At 37.7% G+C, this 17,905-nt stretch overlaps 1 protein-coding gene across 1 annotated transcript in view; it reads right to left on the bottom strand.

The window, feature by feature from the left end:
• The window catches only part of LOC131402483 (phosphorylase b kinase regulatory subunit beta-like), a 91,344-nt gene that overhangs the window by 22,945 nt on the left and 50,494 nt on the right, over positions 1-17,905 (bottom strand). The window contains exons 3-11 of the mRNA XM_058537213.1: positions 14,748-14,831; positions 14,164-14,268; positions 12,931-13,013; positions 12,643-12,733; positions 7,497-7,558; positions 7,250-7,412; positions 6,045-6,126; positions 4,072-4,129; positions 2,869-2,959 (exon numbers count right to left, since the gene is read on the bottom strand). Of these exons, the coding sequence (XP_058393196.1) occupies positions 2,869-2,959; positions 4,072-4,129; positions 6,045-6,126; positions 7,250-7,412; positions 7,497-7,558; positions 12,643-12,733; positions 12,931-13,013; positions 14,164-14,268; positions 14,748-14,831 (819 nt within the window). The remainder of the gene's footprint in view (positions 1-2,868; positions 2,960-4,071; positions 4,130-6,044; positions 6,127-7,249; positions 7,413-7,496; positions 7,559-12,642; positions 12,734-12,930; positions 13,014-14,163; positions 14,269-14,747; positions 14,832-17,905) is intronic.

Genomic DNA, 17,905 nt, shown 5'->3' with positions numbered 1-17,905 from the left:
TTGCAGGAACACTATTACTTCAATTCTCAGGGTGGCATTTCTAAACCACTCTTTCATTCCAGAGAGCTTGAGGTGATCTGAAAGTGCTTTGCAGGAACAATATTACTTCAATTCTCAGGGTGGCATTTCATTAATGAGCAAATGCAAACTTTGAATGCTCCATTCTCGTTTCTTTTTTGTAAAGGGGTAAGACGCAGTCAGTGAATGGACTTCATGCACCTGAAGCAGCGCTGTCAGCCTCCCAGGCCTACCCAGCTCCCTAAGTGACTGTCTTCTTGGGAGATGTGCTAGTCTGATGGGCAATTGTCCAGCCACAGCCTCAGGACAGGCTCCAAGGCTTCCAGGATGTGGGGAGCAGAGTCTCGAGATCACAGGCTGCAAGCCCCTCTAGATAGTGTACACAATGGACATGACAACTCTAACCTACTCCCTCCCCAAGTGTCAGGTGCCAGAGACCCCAAAGATCTCCAAAGCCTTCTCATATGATCATACGTGGTAGAATTCACTATATTTTCAAACATACTACAGGGGCCTAAAATCCAAGAAACAACAGCTTCCTAGAGCCTATTTACTTTCTTTCAGAGGTGGCTCATCCAGGGCACCAATACAACACTCTGCAGCTGGAGGTAAGGACTGTAGCGAGAAAAGGTACTGGGTAAGTGACCTCCTGTGCTCTGGTCTATTTAGCTGATGAATGAGGATGAAAATTCTACCTTTTAATAATTTGCAGAAAACAGAAAATAACATGTGAAAATGATTTAACTTTTTCTCAGGAGTTTTTTATTAGTATAATCATTTTTTCATTATAATTAAATATTACAGGATAAAATAAATAGCTTATTCTAACATTTCAAAAGCTGGATATCAGGATGAAATACTTTCCCTTTTAATGAATTAAGAGCCCTGAAATATGAGCAATGGGTTGATTCCATTAAAGAGGGTTAAAGTATTTCATGTTATTAAAGCTTATTAGATCCCTAGCTTATCTGTTAGGAAGACACAGTAAAGCACACATATTCCTGAAGAAGAGAAAGAAAGCAAACAGGTTTTCATTCCAACCAAATGATGACTCAGCCAGGTAATTAGAGCTTATAGAAAACAAAACAAAAAATGACAGCCACACCCCACTCTGCATACACACATGCACAGGCTCAATCCAACACACATTCACCAAGTGCCTATTCCAAGGCCTCATGCTGGGCATACTGGGACCGGTGCTGGACAAGACCTGGGCCCTGACTGCCAGGGGTCCACAGCGTACCCTGGGGTGAGAGACACACATCCAAATGAACTGGGACCCAGGGCAGATCGTGAGACGTGTCACAGGCCTGTTGGGAGAACCCAGAGGAGAGAAGAACTGCCAGGTGGAGATGGCTCTGCAAGGAGGAGCAGACAAGAGCTGGCCTTGGTGTGAGGGGAGGAGCGCGAGGGAGAGGCGGCCCAGGGGGTTAGGGATCTGGGGAGTCAGTGCATTTCTAAGGGGGTGAGGAATCTCATGTGGAGCAGGAGGGAAATGTGCCCTTCACTAGTGACCCGTCTTTGCTCCTATACATGTCTGGAGTACTTCAGTAAGTATTAGTCCATTTGCTTAATTAGCATCTTCACTGATCTCAAGTTAATAGAGGAGTTGAAAATTAAAGCTCTAAGGTGCAGCAGGAAAAAGGGATGGTCTATTTAGTATCTGCGCATCTTTAAGACTAAATTTTGCTTGGAAAAGGAGCCTTTTGTAGAAACGCCTGAGCCGCTGCTAACGTGCCTGTGAGAGGCCAATACACTGACGCTGCCAGATTTAAAGCCAGGGTCTCACCCAGAAACCTTTGTGACTGTGACCGAGTAAGAGTCTGAAAATCCGATACTTGCCTGTTTGCCCTGCACTAAAACATTAGTAACGGGTGGGGCCAGACTGTCCACTACTTGACTTAAAAGACTTGCTGCACGGCGCACAACCGACCTGGGGTCAAGAAGAAAGCAGGCCAGAGGGTGACAAATCTAAAAGACGATGAATGAATAGGGGCCCTGAATGGGGAGACTTAAGAACATACTCAATTAGGTCCTCATGTAATAATGTGGAGGAAACACTGAGCTGAAGACAGTGGACCCTGCAGCAGAAAACTCCAGAATTAGGGAGGGGTCCCTCATCCTCACCTCTGCCACCAGCATTATTCATGCCATTATCAATTTATAAGGAAAGAAAATAGAGCCTAACTATCCCTTTCATGGGGAGTGGGACCGGAGGAGGAACTGAATATTCTGATTTTGCGTTAAAAAATTCATTAAGTCTGTCACTGGTACATGACATCTTTTTCTATAACCACTTTAAATCATGTTTCTTTTGGTGTCTAGATAACCAAATCCCTGGATTAGGGAACTCACTCATATTCAATTTTAAGAAGTGATACAATGAAATACCAATATTTTTTTTCTTGATAAACCCAAAATGTTGGAAGAAAGAATTCACACTGCTATTTTTACATTTCTGAAAGTCTCAGACTGTAGGGAGAACAGATTTTTTTGAAGCGCAGCACATGCAACACATAAGACATTTTTTCCCCTCAAAAGTAAAAATTCGTGTGGAACTTTTAGATGGAGAAAATACAATAAAAATGTAGGTTTAAAACTGTTTCCTTATATTTCAGGATATCCACGGAAGCTGACCTATAAAAAACATTTATATTCCGTAATCTCAACATAGAAGGACTAGTAGAAAATTCAGTCAATATCTGGTAAAGTTAGTGGAACAAACACTTCCTTCTTTTAGACAAGGTTTCACCCACACACTGTGAGACCAAAAAACACGTTTAACCCTCACAATGCAAATAAGCCCACATGTTTCAAGCAGCTTGAGTTTCCACATTCTGTGCATGTTACCTGTTTCCCATGTACCAGAAAAGTAGTAATGTGTGGGGCTATAGAGGAAGAAAATTTCTGGGTGAATGCAGCCCCATAGCGCACCGCCAACCTGGGTGTGTCAGTGGAAAGCCATAAAAGGGAAAATACAGTGAATAAAACTTCCAGGAGTCTGTTCTTTTAAACATAACATCACTCTAAATGTCTGCTCGTTAATGATTTATCTAAAATGCAAATATAATACATAAAGCAAAAATAGGTTTGCTTAGACAAAAATATGATTATAGACGACATTTGAAATTTACTGGCTGAAAAACATCTATCAGCTTCCGTGCCTTACTGTGCTAAGAATTTACAGTGAAAATTTGAGATTTAACCACAGGATGATTACATTATTTCTTCTAGGTTGGAATGGTATTACTATAAATCTTAGAGTTGAAACAAAAATAAGAGATTATTTTGTCTAATCCTCTTACTTCAGAGATTAGAAACCTGAGGCTCACTGAGGTTAAGGGAGTTTCTTATTACACTGTTTCAGACTTTTTTTTCAAAATTAGATAATAATGGGTCATTTAAAAAATATATATACTCTTACTTTCAAAATATTAGATTCTGCTAGTAAAACTGTTAGAACTGCTTTCAAGTGCAGAAGACCATGCATTTAGGCATAACTATCCAATTGTGAATTTCAACAATTTTATCGCAACCTACATAATTTTTTTTCAATCTCTAGGAAGAGACTACCTTTGCGGAACATATCAGTTATTTATGAAGCAACTACAGTCACTGGGATTCAGTCAACTTAAATGGTAAGAGAACTACCTTCTAAGTATATTATTTTTTGCTTATGATTAAATGAACCATTGGTCTCTTTTCATGGCCTTCTATAACAGAACAGGTTTCCTGAATACAAATTAGAACCTAAAGCACCTTGCTGGGACAGAGCGGGTGCAGGGTAGGAAAGAGTCATTAACATATGGTTCCAGTGAATACTCTCCAGGTTCTATTCCAATAGAAGTCTTTATTCCCAGACATTTTTTAAATATCTTGAGAGAGCCATGATAAGATCCTTAGAAAGTAGACAGAGTCACTGTGCCATTACCTCGGAGTTTAAAAGTAAAAATTAGGATGAATAATTATCTTTAAGATTGGTCCATCATCTTTAGGCTATTAAATATGACAACACAAAAAATAAAACATAATGACAAGGACACTAATACGAACCAAAGCTTTTTGCTGCCAGCTCTTCTATAGACTCTCTCAATGTGATCAGAAATGGTACCTAGACATTGGATAATAGAGTCTTTGTTGAAAAAAGCTTTTAATTAAATGCATAACATTTATTCTCCTTTAAAAAAAATCACCCTTGAATTTTCATTTTGTTCCACTAGAGCTGATACATCCATCCATTAACATTCTGAACTACCTGACATATTATGTAACCTGTATATATAATGTGAATGTCCCCAGCCCTAGTTACTATTTAGTTTGAGTATATGATTTTGGTGAGTACTCTACTTGTGGAAATTTATTCTTTTCTTAATTAATATGCAAGCTAAGTTTTTAACAAATAAAAATGTTATTTTAATTTACTGCAGAAAATAAAAAATTGAACAAATACTGTAGACTCTGAATATATATGATTCTTGATTTGTTTGTTCAACAAAATTTTATGGAGACTGTTACATGCATGATCACGCTAACATACCCCAGTGCTCAAAAGACATCACTGGGCTTCATTCTTTGGCAGCGATTTACATGCGACCTGGCCTCATGACTGGTTTGTTAATAAATTAACAATGTGACAGGACAAAGCACCAAAAAAGAAACAAGGGTAAAGAACAAGATCTTTATCATTTTCCCCTGAACTTATTTTTATAGCTTTATAACAAATTGGATAAAATTATATTCAGATTCTGTTAGATGTTTACGATTTTCAATGTATCATAAAGTTTTACAGATTTAAAACATTTAAAGTCTTTCAAATATCTAAGTAAAAGATGAGTATTATCCCCAAGTTTAGAAAAATGGTTTAAAAATATCTCTCAGCATTTTCATTGTAAAGTATTTTATATAAATTTTGTTTTATCTTAAAGCACTACTAAAATAACCATTCTGAATTCTAGGTTCCTAATGAAATGTTTGCTTTTTAAAAATCCTATTGTTTTAGTTAAAGTATAAATTTCAATGAATGTCCTCAATATAATTGGGATTCTGCTTATACTTATAGTTTCAAGACTAATTACAAACATGAGAGATTCTATTGGAAATTTGCTTAGAGTTCTTCTGCCTTTAATCAGTTAACAGAATTAAAACTATTCAATTCACATGTGTAATACACAAGAAGGTTATCTCTTAGCTATAATAATGCAAAAACTAAGTAGACCTTATTTGAATAAATAATATTGTTTAGTTTACTATCAAAACTATAAATCTTATTAATTACATTGCTGTTTAGAATGCTGGCTCAATTTCCAATTCTAACCAAATCAACATGCCTCTCTGGACAGAAGACTTTCAGATGAGCCAAAAACTTCAAGTAGCTAGATGTTAAGTACTTGAAATGTATTCTACATTATTCTGTATTATAACATGCCAGAAGCAGACCATGATGTAGAATTCAAGACTTCCTTAGAGTAGTGACTCAATATACAAGTGTGGATTTCAGGAATAATTGGGTTTCATCCTTAATGCAGAGTGGACATGGATACGATTAGCAACAATTTATTTTTGTTAACAATCTTTAAAGCACTGTTCTATTAAACACCATGTTCCATTCCAAACGACTGCTGCAGACCATGAGGGAGCTAATCTTCATAGCTATAATGATTCAATACTGTTTTTGAAAACACACAGAAAATAAAACTAGAGACAGAAACTGGGGATAAACAACTATGGAGTTATCAGAGGTTAACAGTCACAAGCAGAATCCAGGCTCCAACTCCATTCAGACAATCAGAAAAACAATCAAGCATCACTGCACAAAGGCAATTAGGAGTTCAGACATCAGTCTATTCCACTCTAGGGGTATGAATGAACATTTTCCATTTAAAAGCAAAAAAAAAAAAAAAAGGGCTTAATGAAGGAGAAAATAACTTGTAACATTTTAGTGGATGTTCATTATGCATATTTGATATATGTTCAAGAATAGAGAGGTCTTATTATTTAAGAAGGTTCTCTTAGACATGAACTCTTACCTTTTTTTGTGATGAAGTTGGGGCCTTCTCTTTTGACTAGTATACCCAGCAGGATGGCTTGGCTAGCCAAACAATTGCAGTCCTGAAAAAATAAATCACTGTGAATAACTGGAATGGAATGGGTACAAAAGTTACTAATCACAGGGGTAACTATTCATGAAACCACATGATGCAGAGAGGAAATATTCTGCTTTGGAACTGAGGAAAGATAAAATGTCACTGATATACTCAACAAGCATAAGATGACATTATACAAATATTTATCCTAGATATCTTGAAGACAGAGGGTAGACAAGCTGGCTTCCTGAGGTATATCAAATTTTCCAGGAAACAAGATAAGCAATAGATAGAAAATATGGTGTCTACAAGCCTTAATATTGATTCTGCCACTCTCTGAGAGATTTGGCCACTTCATTTAACCACTCCCTTCTTGACTTTACTTAATCATAAACGGGAGACCATGTTGCTATCCACCCATTGTGAAGAGATGGATGAAAGGAGGGGACATGTGTAGAGTGCTTATTATATGTTAGGGCACTGTGCTATGTGCTTTATGCCTCTATATCATCTTTATGCTTATGCAGATCTATAGATAATATCGATCAATAACAAAGACTGAGGATGTCTGGCAGGATATATATTTAGCCTATATACTCAAATTTGTATGGCCCAACAAGACATCACCGTGCTTAGAATTTCATTTCCTTGGATAAGTACTACTACCCCCACCCCTCCTCTTCTAAAATGCAAATAACCTTAGGGAAGGTACACTATTAGGTTGCTAACATAATGTTCACATGGACGTGGTCATAGACTTGCTTTCCTCAGTGACTGCCGAGACTTAAAGCAAGTATTAGTCCTAAATACGGGTCAGGAGAGAGGATCCAGGCTGGGAAAAAGGCACTGAGCGAGAAATATGGAAATCCCAAAGGCAACTATCACTGATTTAACTTCTTTAATGGTCCATACAATACTTTCATACCCAAGACAACCCGACTCATCCCCACTCCTTCAGCATCTGTAAAACACCCTCGCTAATGTTAGAGAGAACAACCTCTCTTTATTGCCCTGGGTATAGATAGGCCATCCACCTCCAGGCTGATTGCTACCTTCTCTGAGAGGACAAAAAGAAACACGGCTTGCCCCTGTGAGTTCCTGCTCTGCCAGCCTCACTCAGGGCCATGTGGGAACTGCATCTTCCTCACATTCAGCTTTTGAAGAATCTCATGGGTGGGTTTGTTTTTCCATTCAGTAACCACGACATCCGACTGCTGTTCCAGTTCAGGAGCACTGGCCGCGCTGCTTTGTCGTATGACTTTTGAATGTCTGGGAAGTTCTAATTCCTCAAAACTCTTACATTCCAGAAGCCTAGTATTTAAAAGAAGAAGTTTCAGATTTCCTGCATTTCTAATGTAATCTCAAGAAACATAGTAATAACTCAAAGGGACTTACTGTTCTGTGTCACTGATTCGTAGGAAGTCAAGCTGTTCCACCACAGCTCCAGATATCAGCGTCTGAAATGTGATTGAGAAAAGATTCACAACTCTTAAATTCATCAAGCCATACCCTTAGGATCTGTGCATCAACTTGTCTGTAAGTACATAATGCTTCAAAAAGAAGAGTCTACTTATAAAATATACATAATTCTTAAGTAAGTTCTTAAACGAGCATTCTAAAATCAGACAGGTTTTCACATACAAAAAAACTCCCTGAAGTAGAACATACACATCAAGCTATAAGTTCATGAGTCATAATAAATAGGAAAGTGAATGTGAGATGAACTGTATTTTCTCTCTGTTCTTAGAATTGTGGGTATTTATTTTTAAGCTGGAATTAAAATTCAGTACCCATCAAAATGTTGAAAAATAGTTTGAAATTCAAAAAATATGAAATACTAAAATTGTTTTGGGAAAAGACAATGTGAAATTGCACTTTCTATTCTGCTACTATAATATATTTCAGGGTCATTCAATGATGGGATACTGCCAAGTCTCCATCTTTCAGGATCATGAAGATGTTGACTATCTAGGCCAGGGCTTCTCTACATCCTGGCAACCAATATTTGGTCATTTTATTTTGCATTACTTCCTGATTATAGGTTGATCGTACCAAATGAGACCAAATTCAAACACACTTTTTGTTTGTTAGTGGTTCATGGTGAAAAGTCTAAATGAATGATAACCCACAATGATTTTTAGCAATATGTGTCACTTCTAATTATCTGATGAATTGTCAGATAAAATTGAGAAATGTACTACATAAAAAACAGGCCATAAATTATTATTTTAAAAATAAGGCAATTCTTCAATCAAAATTGCCTTACATATATTACTTTCTCTGTTTTCTCACTGTTCGTTTCAAATGTGAAGCAACAGGACACAGGGAATGCTGCTCTTGTCGGCTAACCACCAGAGCTGTGCTGCCTGCTCCTCGAGTGGAAACCCGTAAACCAAATGGATCATCAACAAATACCCACTCCAAATCACAGGATGGAAGTGTTACTAGCCATCATGCTAAAGCCTCCTTGCAGAGTCTGAGGGAGAAAGGCCAAACATGCAACTGACGCGCACATTCTTATGTGGCCCAGCCACAGCCAGGGTCTGAGTGCAGTCTGTGCCTGGGTGGAGAGCAGTGCTGAGCACGATAAAAGTCTGTTGAGTGATACTTCCTAAGATGGAGGCTCACATCTACACATCCTGCTTTCTAGTTAACTAATTTAGATGAATATTTAGACAAATATTTATTGAACACCTACCATATGCCAGGCACTATACTGGGTATTGAGGATACAGCGTGTACAAAATACACAAAATTCTTGCCCTCTTGAAATCGACCTTAGGTGTGTGTAGGAAGCAGACAATAAACAAACAAACAGAAACCTAAATATGTTATATAAAATGATGATAAGTGCAAGTAGAAATAGGAAAGGTAGGGGATGGGGAGTGCTGGGGCAGGGGAGTAGGAGGAGGCAGATTTGCCATTTTATATAGGTGATCAGAAAAGACTTCTCTAATAGGGAGAAATGTAAGTAGAGACTGAAGGAAGGACTGTAGTCAATGATATGGATCTGAGGGAAGAGTACGCAGGGCTGAGGAACAGCAAGTGCAAAGGCTCTGAGGCAGTACCATGCTTGGTATGTTTTAGGAGCAGTAAGGAGGACAGTGTGGTTGAAGCAGGGTAGACAGAGGGAGAGTGGTAGAAAGATGAGGTCAGAGAAGAAGGTCCATGCCATGGACAGTACAAAGACCACTGGCTTATGGCCAGTAGGAATTTAGGCAACTAGTATAAAAATCTAGGTAAGAGATGACGGTAGCTTGGATCATGATGTTAGTGCTAGAAGTGATGGGAAATGGTTAGACTCTGGATATAATCTGAGGATAGAGAAAACCGGATTTGATAATAGAATTGTAATGTCGGGCATGAAAGAAAGAGAAGAATCAAGAATTATTTAATTCTCAAAGCCAATAGCTAATATCGAAAACATAAAAAATTTTTGATTTAATATTTTCTATTTTTATTAGCCTACCCACTTATATCCTAATTCAGTCCATAAAGTAAATGTTTAATCTGAGTTAATAGACAAATGCTAAATTCCATTAATAGTCTCTAGAGCTTTCGATAAAAAAAAAATTCAATTGGTTGCAGAGGCTCCTAAATTAGTTTCATAAAAAAATTTGCTAGGCATTAATACCTTAGTCCTGATGGTAGTTAAATAACTTAATATTGTAATATATGTGGCAAATGCAATATAATATTCAAAAAGTTATCCTGCTCTGTGATACTCAATTATATCCCATCAGGTCCTTTCCAACTGAACATCCCACCTCCGACTGCACTCTATCCCATCATTCTGCATCCCTACCTGGCTTTGTTTTCAGTTTGGCTCCCCCACTAGAATAAGTCCCATGAGATCAAGTACCTTGCATATTTTTTTTACCACTATATCCCCAGTGCCTAGAGGGAGCTCAATAAATGTTTGTTGAGTCAATGAACCAATATTTACACATTGTCTACAGAGAGAATAATAGTGAGCAGATTACTCTGGGAATACAGAGATGAATAAAGCTTGGCCTGAAAGAGTTTTCAATCCACAGAGAGAAGCAGACATAAGAAACTAGCTACGCCTAAAATAAGAGCTACAGGGCCAGCCCCGTGGCTTAGCGGTTAAGTGTGCGCTCCGCTACTGGCGGCCCGGGTTCGGATCTCGGGCGTGCACCAACGCACTGCTTCTCCGGCCATGCTGAGGCCGCGTCCCACATACAGCAACTAGAAGGATGTGCAACTATGACATACAACTATCCACTGGGGCTTTGGGGAAAAAAAAAAAAGAAGGAGGATTGGCAATAGATGTTAGCTCAGAGCCGGTTTTCCTCAGCAAAAAGAGGAGGATTAGCACGGATGTTAGCTAAGGGCTGATCTTCCTCACAAAAAAATACATAAATAAAATAAAATAAGAGCTACAGCAAAGGTTCAAGTAAAATGCCATAGAAGGACAGTGGAAGGAGAAATTAATTTCAGTCTTGCAGACTTCACTAAAGAGGTGACATTGACCTAAGTTATAAAATTAAAGTATGACTTAGAGAGAAGGGAAAAAAAAAAGAAGAAGTCAACTCTAGAAGGAAAAAAAAAGAAAAAGGCAACTCTAGAATAGAGTAACAGCATCAGCAGGAAAAAAATTCCAATTACATTCCGATATTTTCAAGTATGCAGTATACTTGGGGAGGGGAGGGCAGGGCTGAGAATGACCTGCGTGGAAAGACGTCCTGGCTGATGAAGCTGGGAAGTGAGGCTGAGGCCCAGTGACGAGTGAGACTGTGGATCATGGGCCAAAGAAATTTGAAAGGGCTTGAAAGAAAATCCAAAAGAAACATATAGGTGCCATTTTCATTGCTATATTCAAGAGAAGATAGAGGCTGGGGTGGGGGGAGGAGGGGTTGTTGTTTGGTGGGTGTAGAGTTTCAGTTTTGCAAGATGAAAAGAGGATTATTCTCTGATTAAAGATTCTGTACTCATGAGTATAGGGCACAGCAGAGAGCAGGAGATATAAAGATTAAACAATGGATTAAGTGAAAGACTGTAATACAGCACAGTGGGACCCCCTGGCTCCCTTCCTCCATCTTGTTCTCAGGACATGGAAGCAAAATGTATGCCCTTCAGGTTGGAGGTTAGATGTTCATTTTCTGGGGAAACTAAAGAGTCCAGGAGAAAAAAATCTCCAGATATTGGCACTGGGGTTTCCCCCAACAAAAAGGGCCCTTGCCACCAGACCACCTTATAATTATAAATGAATTCATGACAAGAATCCTTATTCCCAAACACACAACTTCCAATAAACTTTTTACTCTTTCACTCTTAAAAATGAATGGATAGCTAAAGATTACCACACATCTGACATATGCCTCCAACATGAAAGACTAACCCCCCAAAAATAGAGAAAATAAACCTGAAGGAGATAATGTGGAGAAGAAAATTTCAAAAACTGTCTAGTTAATATTCTCAGAAATATAAGATAAAATATAACATCCAGAAAATAAGAACACGATACTATGAAAAGGGAAAATTGAAAACATGATAGCCAAAATACAAAACTTAATAGAGGAGCTGCATGATAAATATCAAAGAAATTGCCCCAGGAAGCATTACAAAAAGGCAAAGCAATAGAAAATAAGGGGGAAAAGATAAAAAGCTTAGATAAAAATCAATCAAATATGCAAAATACAAGCACTAGTAAATGAGTATACAAACATGCCATTTATAACATCACTACGTAAGTCTCTCTATATAAATTTTCCTCTGTCTTACTCAATATCAAACACCTACTACATGAAAGATTGTATGGGATGATCACAATTTTTTATAGGAAATAAGGCATTTAAGTCCATGATGGTCTACAATCTGAGTAGTTTATGTTAAAGGTCATAAAAAGATGTTAAAGAAGAGAAGTGTCGTGCCTGGTCTGGGTGATATTGTAGAACTGGCCCTTAAACTTTGGTAAGACTTCAAAGCCCAGAGATCTTGAAAGAAGGAAACAGCATGAGCAGAGGGGCAGAACCTCACAAAGTTCAGAATACAGTTAATTAATTTGTATTGGCAGAAGGACAAAGAGTGTTTAGTAGGAGATAACTGTGGGCAGAGAAGCTGTTATGGCTAACAGGGAACCACAAAGGGCTTCTGTTATCAGCAGCTGTGAAGATAACGCTGTGAGGTTCTAGATGGAAGAAGGATTATCTCCAGGTTGGATGTTACTACGGAGCAGGGACAAGAGCACTGGACCAGAGTCAGGCTACCTGATCTCTACCTACCAGCCCAAGATTATACAGCCAGTCACTTCACCACTCTGGACTCCAACTTCCTCAAATGCAAAACTGAGGTTAGAGATGAGCTATTAAAGTCTAAGATTCTGGTTAGGAAACGACTGCAATTGTTCAAGAATCTGACTGGAGGAGTCAGATAAACAGGGTGGTGACAACAGGAATAGGAAGGTAGGTACAGAATAAAACCTTACGACAAAAATCTTAAATAGAACATATATTTAAAAACAGCTGTATCTGTAGATTAATTGTCCTGAAAACAGAAACCCTGAAATTCAGAAGATTACCTGTAGACGATCAACAGGAACTTTGACTCCTCCAACCATTCCTTTTTTGAAGGCTGCCAGCATATCTAATATGGGGTTGAATCGGCTACCTCTAAAAATATAAACAGATAAACAAAACGTGCACATTAATAACAATGAGAAGTAAATAAGCTAATACTAAGTGCCACTGTACATATGCAAAGCACTCTGCCACACACTGAGAGGGAGACAAAAAATACTAGGAGGCCCTGCTTCCAAAAGGTTCACAGTGTTAATGGCGGTGAGACCTCATTTCTTTCATCAACCTACCTTATATTGTCTTCCCGGATGAGAACAAGGAAAATGGGACGTCCATGCATTTTCCAATATTGCTTAATGAACTGTAGTGCATTCTATGAAAACATAAGAATGAAGTAGGATGTAATAGCACAGTACATGAGCTGATCAGGATACTTAACCTTTAGTGGCAAAGAGCCAACAAAACTCATATATCAAGACAATTCACAATCAAACCCTGGATAATATAAACTACCTAGGGGCAGAAATGTTCTGATACATACAAGTATAAAGGAACGAATACATACAAGTTAAGATAGAAACCCTTCTGATCTTACACTTTGTTCTTAAAATTAATCAGATCATACATATTTTAAGGCTGCTTTTTTGTTGGTGGCCTAATAAATGGTCCCAGGGAGGAAAAATCAACCCAGGGTTATTATTCAGAAGATTAATTCTCACTCCACATTACTGCGGATTTATATTACAGTGGGTAGAAGAGATTGGACTGAATCTATACAGACCATCAGAAATGTGCAGAGAGTTCTCGATTTGACTCAATTTCTATTGCTGTCATCATCATCATCATACCAAAGACTCACATAACACTTCACCATGTGCCAGGCACTACTCTGAGTGCATATCTTAAGTCATTTAATCCTCAGAACAGCCCTATTATTATTCAGTTATACAGATAAGAAAACAGGGACACAGAGAAGTCAAGTAACTTGCCCAAGATCACACAGCTGGTAAATAGTGCAGCCAAGATTAAGCAAATGCAATCTGGCTCCAGACTTCATGCTCTGAACCATGACTCTAAGCTTCTCTACTCTGCAAACGGAAAAGGGGGTAGAGGAGATTTTAACTGACTGAGCGTTATGAGTTAGCTGAGGTTTTACTTGGCATTCTTCACAAATAAAATCATTTTGCTAACTCAATTTTTGTTCAAAAAGAGATATACTATTGCTGTCGTATGAACATGGTTTCCAAAACTGTTCCCGCTCTGCTTTTACAAACTAGATCCTTTCCTTCCATTTGTAGAAAGGTATATCAAGCAAAGTCATACAACTTTATATAAAACAGACTCTGTCTGTTATTATAATGCTACAAGTAATTTAACTCTTTCTCCCAAAGCAGATGTTTTACTTTCACATTGTACACTGTGTTAACCCAGTGTCACAGATGCCCAGGAGCACTCAAGTTAACAACATAGGATAAAATCAGTAGAAACAAAGTCATCCCATTTCAGCAAAAAGGTGCTCTGACCTTTATATCATCTATCAGCAGTAAAACATCTTGAGACATGTAGAAATCACTTAGGTTGAAGATGATAGGATAACAAACCACAGTCTTTCCTAAAATGCGATAAATCTGTAAGAGATAATTAAAAAAATAAATAAATACAAAACAGACCAAAGGCAAAGGTAAAGCTTAAGTCCTAATAAAAATTAAAACTGATGTTTAATCTTGAATAAGCAAATAATATGTTGTGAAATTCACATAATATTAAGAAAGTTTAAAGTTTCTTGATTGGATCAGTATGCTAATAAACTTAAAGTAGTCCACCTCTACTATGATGGAAAAAGCCTCTGTTTGAGTAAATACTGTTATAGTCAAATATCTTACAACGCTTAAAAATAACATAGCAGTGAGATGCTTATTCATTCCTAGAAGACTTCTGTAATATCATACAAGACAAATAATAAGATTTACTTGTAGAAAATAATAATTCAGGTAATTAGCCCAAGTATAGAATGAAATGTGAGCATGGATGCATAGCAGGTCAAACATCATTTCAGTCCGTGGTATTATAACCTGAACACTGCTCTACAAGGAAAATGCATGAGCACCTTTGATGTCCCGAGGCAGCCAATGGGCCTATCTGGCCTTCCGGAGAGTCCTAACTTTTCACTGATACCCAGATGGAAATAAGCCTGTAAGATATAAATTTGTGAATCAGAGTCAGGCAAGAATCCATGCTGTTCTTTTGTTGCCCCTTTTCCCCCCTGACTATTGCCCTGCTAATTTCTGATCTTTCTAGAGAAAAAGAGGCCAGGGAAATCTTATTCAGTGAACTTGTAGGAAAACAAGCTAGCCAATGATGTCCACTTAGATTCTGGGGCCCTGAGAGATTTAAGAGCAAAGCTTCTGCAGATCCACTTAGCAACATCCTAAAATTTGATATTGTTCTTATGCTATCATAAATGTACAACTTGCACAGCTCTGTCTGATTCACAAAAGAATACAGAGACAAACGCTTTCTGTGTGATAAAAAATCTGGCTATTTCAAGTTTTAAAAAAACAGGGCCACACATCTCCTAATAGATTCCCACCCTCAAGTATTTCCCACCAAATGGAAATTGTCTTTATTGATTTTTCTGATCAGAGGAATTTTATGAAAAATTTAAGCCGTATGCTACAGGTGAATGGTCCTATTTACTCTCACAACCCCTTAGGCAACTACTATTTCACTTCGTGTATGTTGAAAGGAACGTAATTTATTGTGTGATCCCTAAGAAACACCAAAGTATAAGATAGGGTTACAGATTTTTTTTTTTTTTTTGAGGAAGATCGGCCCTGAGCTAACATCTGCCAATCCTCCTCTTTTTGCTGAGGAAGACTGGCCCTGGGCTAACATCCGTGCCCATCCTTCTCTACTTTATATGGGACGCCGCCACAGCATGGCTTGCCAAGTGGTGCGTCGGTGCGCGCCCGGGATCCGAACCGGCGAACCCCGGGCCGCCGCAGCAGAGTGCGCGCACTTAGCCGCTTGCGCCACCGGGCCGGCCCCAGGGTTACAGATTTTTAAAAGTACATAGTTAAATATTTACATGAATGGGTTCATATACTGCATAATCTATTTGGTGTTCCATTTTTTTAAACTTAATACTGTGGTGTTTCAGTTTCAAGATGGTAAATTGAGCCCATGCATTTACTCTACATTTCAATGTTGAAATGATTGAAGAAATATAAAGACTGGAAAAATATCTGTAGAAGTATCAGAAAAAGGGAAAGGTGCCACTGTGGAGCAGAAACTTAGAATTTCTGTAAGGTAAAAGCAGAAAGACTTGGAATGAACTACAAGTTATTCAGTGCCAGAGCTGAGCACTTAATCCAGTCAAGAAGCCTCTTTATCCTGTTTAACACCTATTCCCCGGTGAAGGCAGCTCCCAATATTTTATCTCAAAACTAATTCAGTAAACACCTTTGAACAGTACAATATTATTTTTTCTCTTTGATATACATTCTCTTTGAAACGTAATGCCAAGTTGGTCACCCTCTAGAAGTAATGGACCAATTTATACTGACATTAACAGTGCATAAGTCCTTTTTGTCACTCTCTTGGGTCAAAATGATACTTCATTTTAGTTTTAAACTACTGTATTCAAATATTTTGTGGTTGACTATTTTCCCATATATTTAATGGCTATTTGTATGTTCTATAACTTCTTTCATTTGTTTCCTTCTCTACTGGGTATTTGTTATTTTTTTTGATTTGTAAGAGACCTTGGTATATTAAGAATATTATCCTTTGTATCAAATATTTTTCCCAGTTTGCTCATCTTCAACGCTGTTATGAAATGTGAGAAGAACTGCATAGTACGTCAAACATCATTTCAGCACATGGTATTTCAATCTAAACATTTTTCTACTAGGAAATTTCTAAAGCATCTTTGATGTGCTAGGTTGCTTATGCTATCTTCAGCTATGTTTAGTTAAATTTGTCAATCATTTCCTTAATGATTTTTTGACACTGGTATTATTCTAAGAATGGACTTCCCCTCCCAACAGTTATAAACTGTTCTCCTATTTTTTCTTCTAGTGATTTTATATTTAAATCATTTTTTTAAAAAATTTTTAAATTTTTAATCTATCTAGAATTTATTTTTGTATTTGATGAGAGGTAGAAATCTAACCTAAATTTTCCTAAATGGAAAATCAAATCAACTGTCTCTACACAATCTACTGATTATGATTTGAACTGGTTTCAAATATCAACCTGATCATATACAAAATTACTGTCATCACCAAAGCTCTCTGTTCATTCTGTGAAGGCGCACACGTCTATGTCAGAGTTAGCTCTGTGTTTCCTTATCCTTCTGCACTATATGTTCCTAGAGAACAGCATCCCCTGAGTCGGCACTGTGCCTACCATATAGCTTGATGGAGGAATGAATGAACTGAATGTCCTCCTGAGCCACACGTGCCGTGTGAATATTGATTCTGGAACAGCAGTAGTTTCAGACAAAGTCAACTGCCCAGAAAGAGTACTCTATAAGCATCATTTGTATAGCTTCCCTGAATCTACAGTACATAACACTAGATGGAACCCCCTTTCCCTCAAATATTTTCAATTTTTCAGAAATACATGTATGTCTTTAGACTTCTTTCAGACAAGTGATTGTATTAATCAACCATGCACAAGTTAAAACGTACTCATCTAGGTAGTTTTCCTTTAAATACTACTCTATTAAATACTACTCTATTAGTAGTATTATAATATAATATAGTAGTAGTAGTATATAATACTACTCTATTAGTAGTATTCCTTTAAATACTACTCTATTAAATACTACTCTATTAGTAAAAGGATTTTCCTTAAATTTCTGAACCATGGTACAGCAAGTCTATGACAATTAAGTAATCAGATATGGAATGCCCCCTGCATTTCAGGGTGCAGATAATACTGTCCCCACATTGAACACATTCACACCATTTAATGCACTGAAACATACAGTAGGGACCAAACCACCCAGAAGTACAGAAATACTTCATTCCAGATCTGCATTTATTCAGATCTCGCATGAGGCAGATCACACCACAGTTACCACATCATGAAACATTAACCACACACAGTAAAAGCCCTGCTCTTCGCTGTCGGCCCTCACATTCTCTTCAGTGGGATGGAGACGGGTGCAGCTTCTCAGAACAGAATGAGCCACTGGCGTAAGAATATGTGATTAACTAAGATTTGAGGGAACACTTTTAAAAGGTAGACTTATGAGAA

This window comes from Diceros bicornis, unplaced genomic scaffold (genome assembly GCF_020826845.1).
Source record: "Diceros bicornis minor isolate mBicDic1 unplaced genomic scaffold, mDicBic1.mat.cur scaffold_111_ctg1, whole genome shotgun sequence".
Taxonomy (NCBI): Eukaryota; Metazoa; Chordata; class Mammalia; order Perissodactyla; family Rhinocerotidae; genus Diceros; species Diceros bicornis.
The sequence above is the reverse complement of the archived record's forward strand: the minus strand, read 5'-3'. Positions and strand labels throughout refer to the sequence as shown.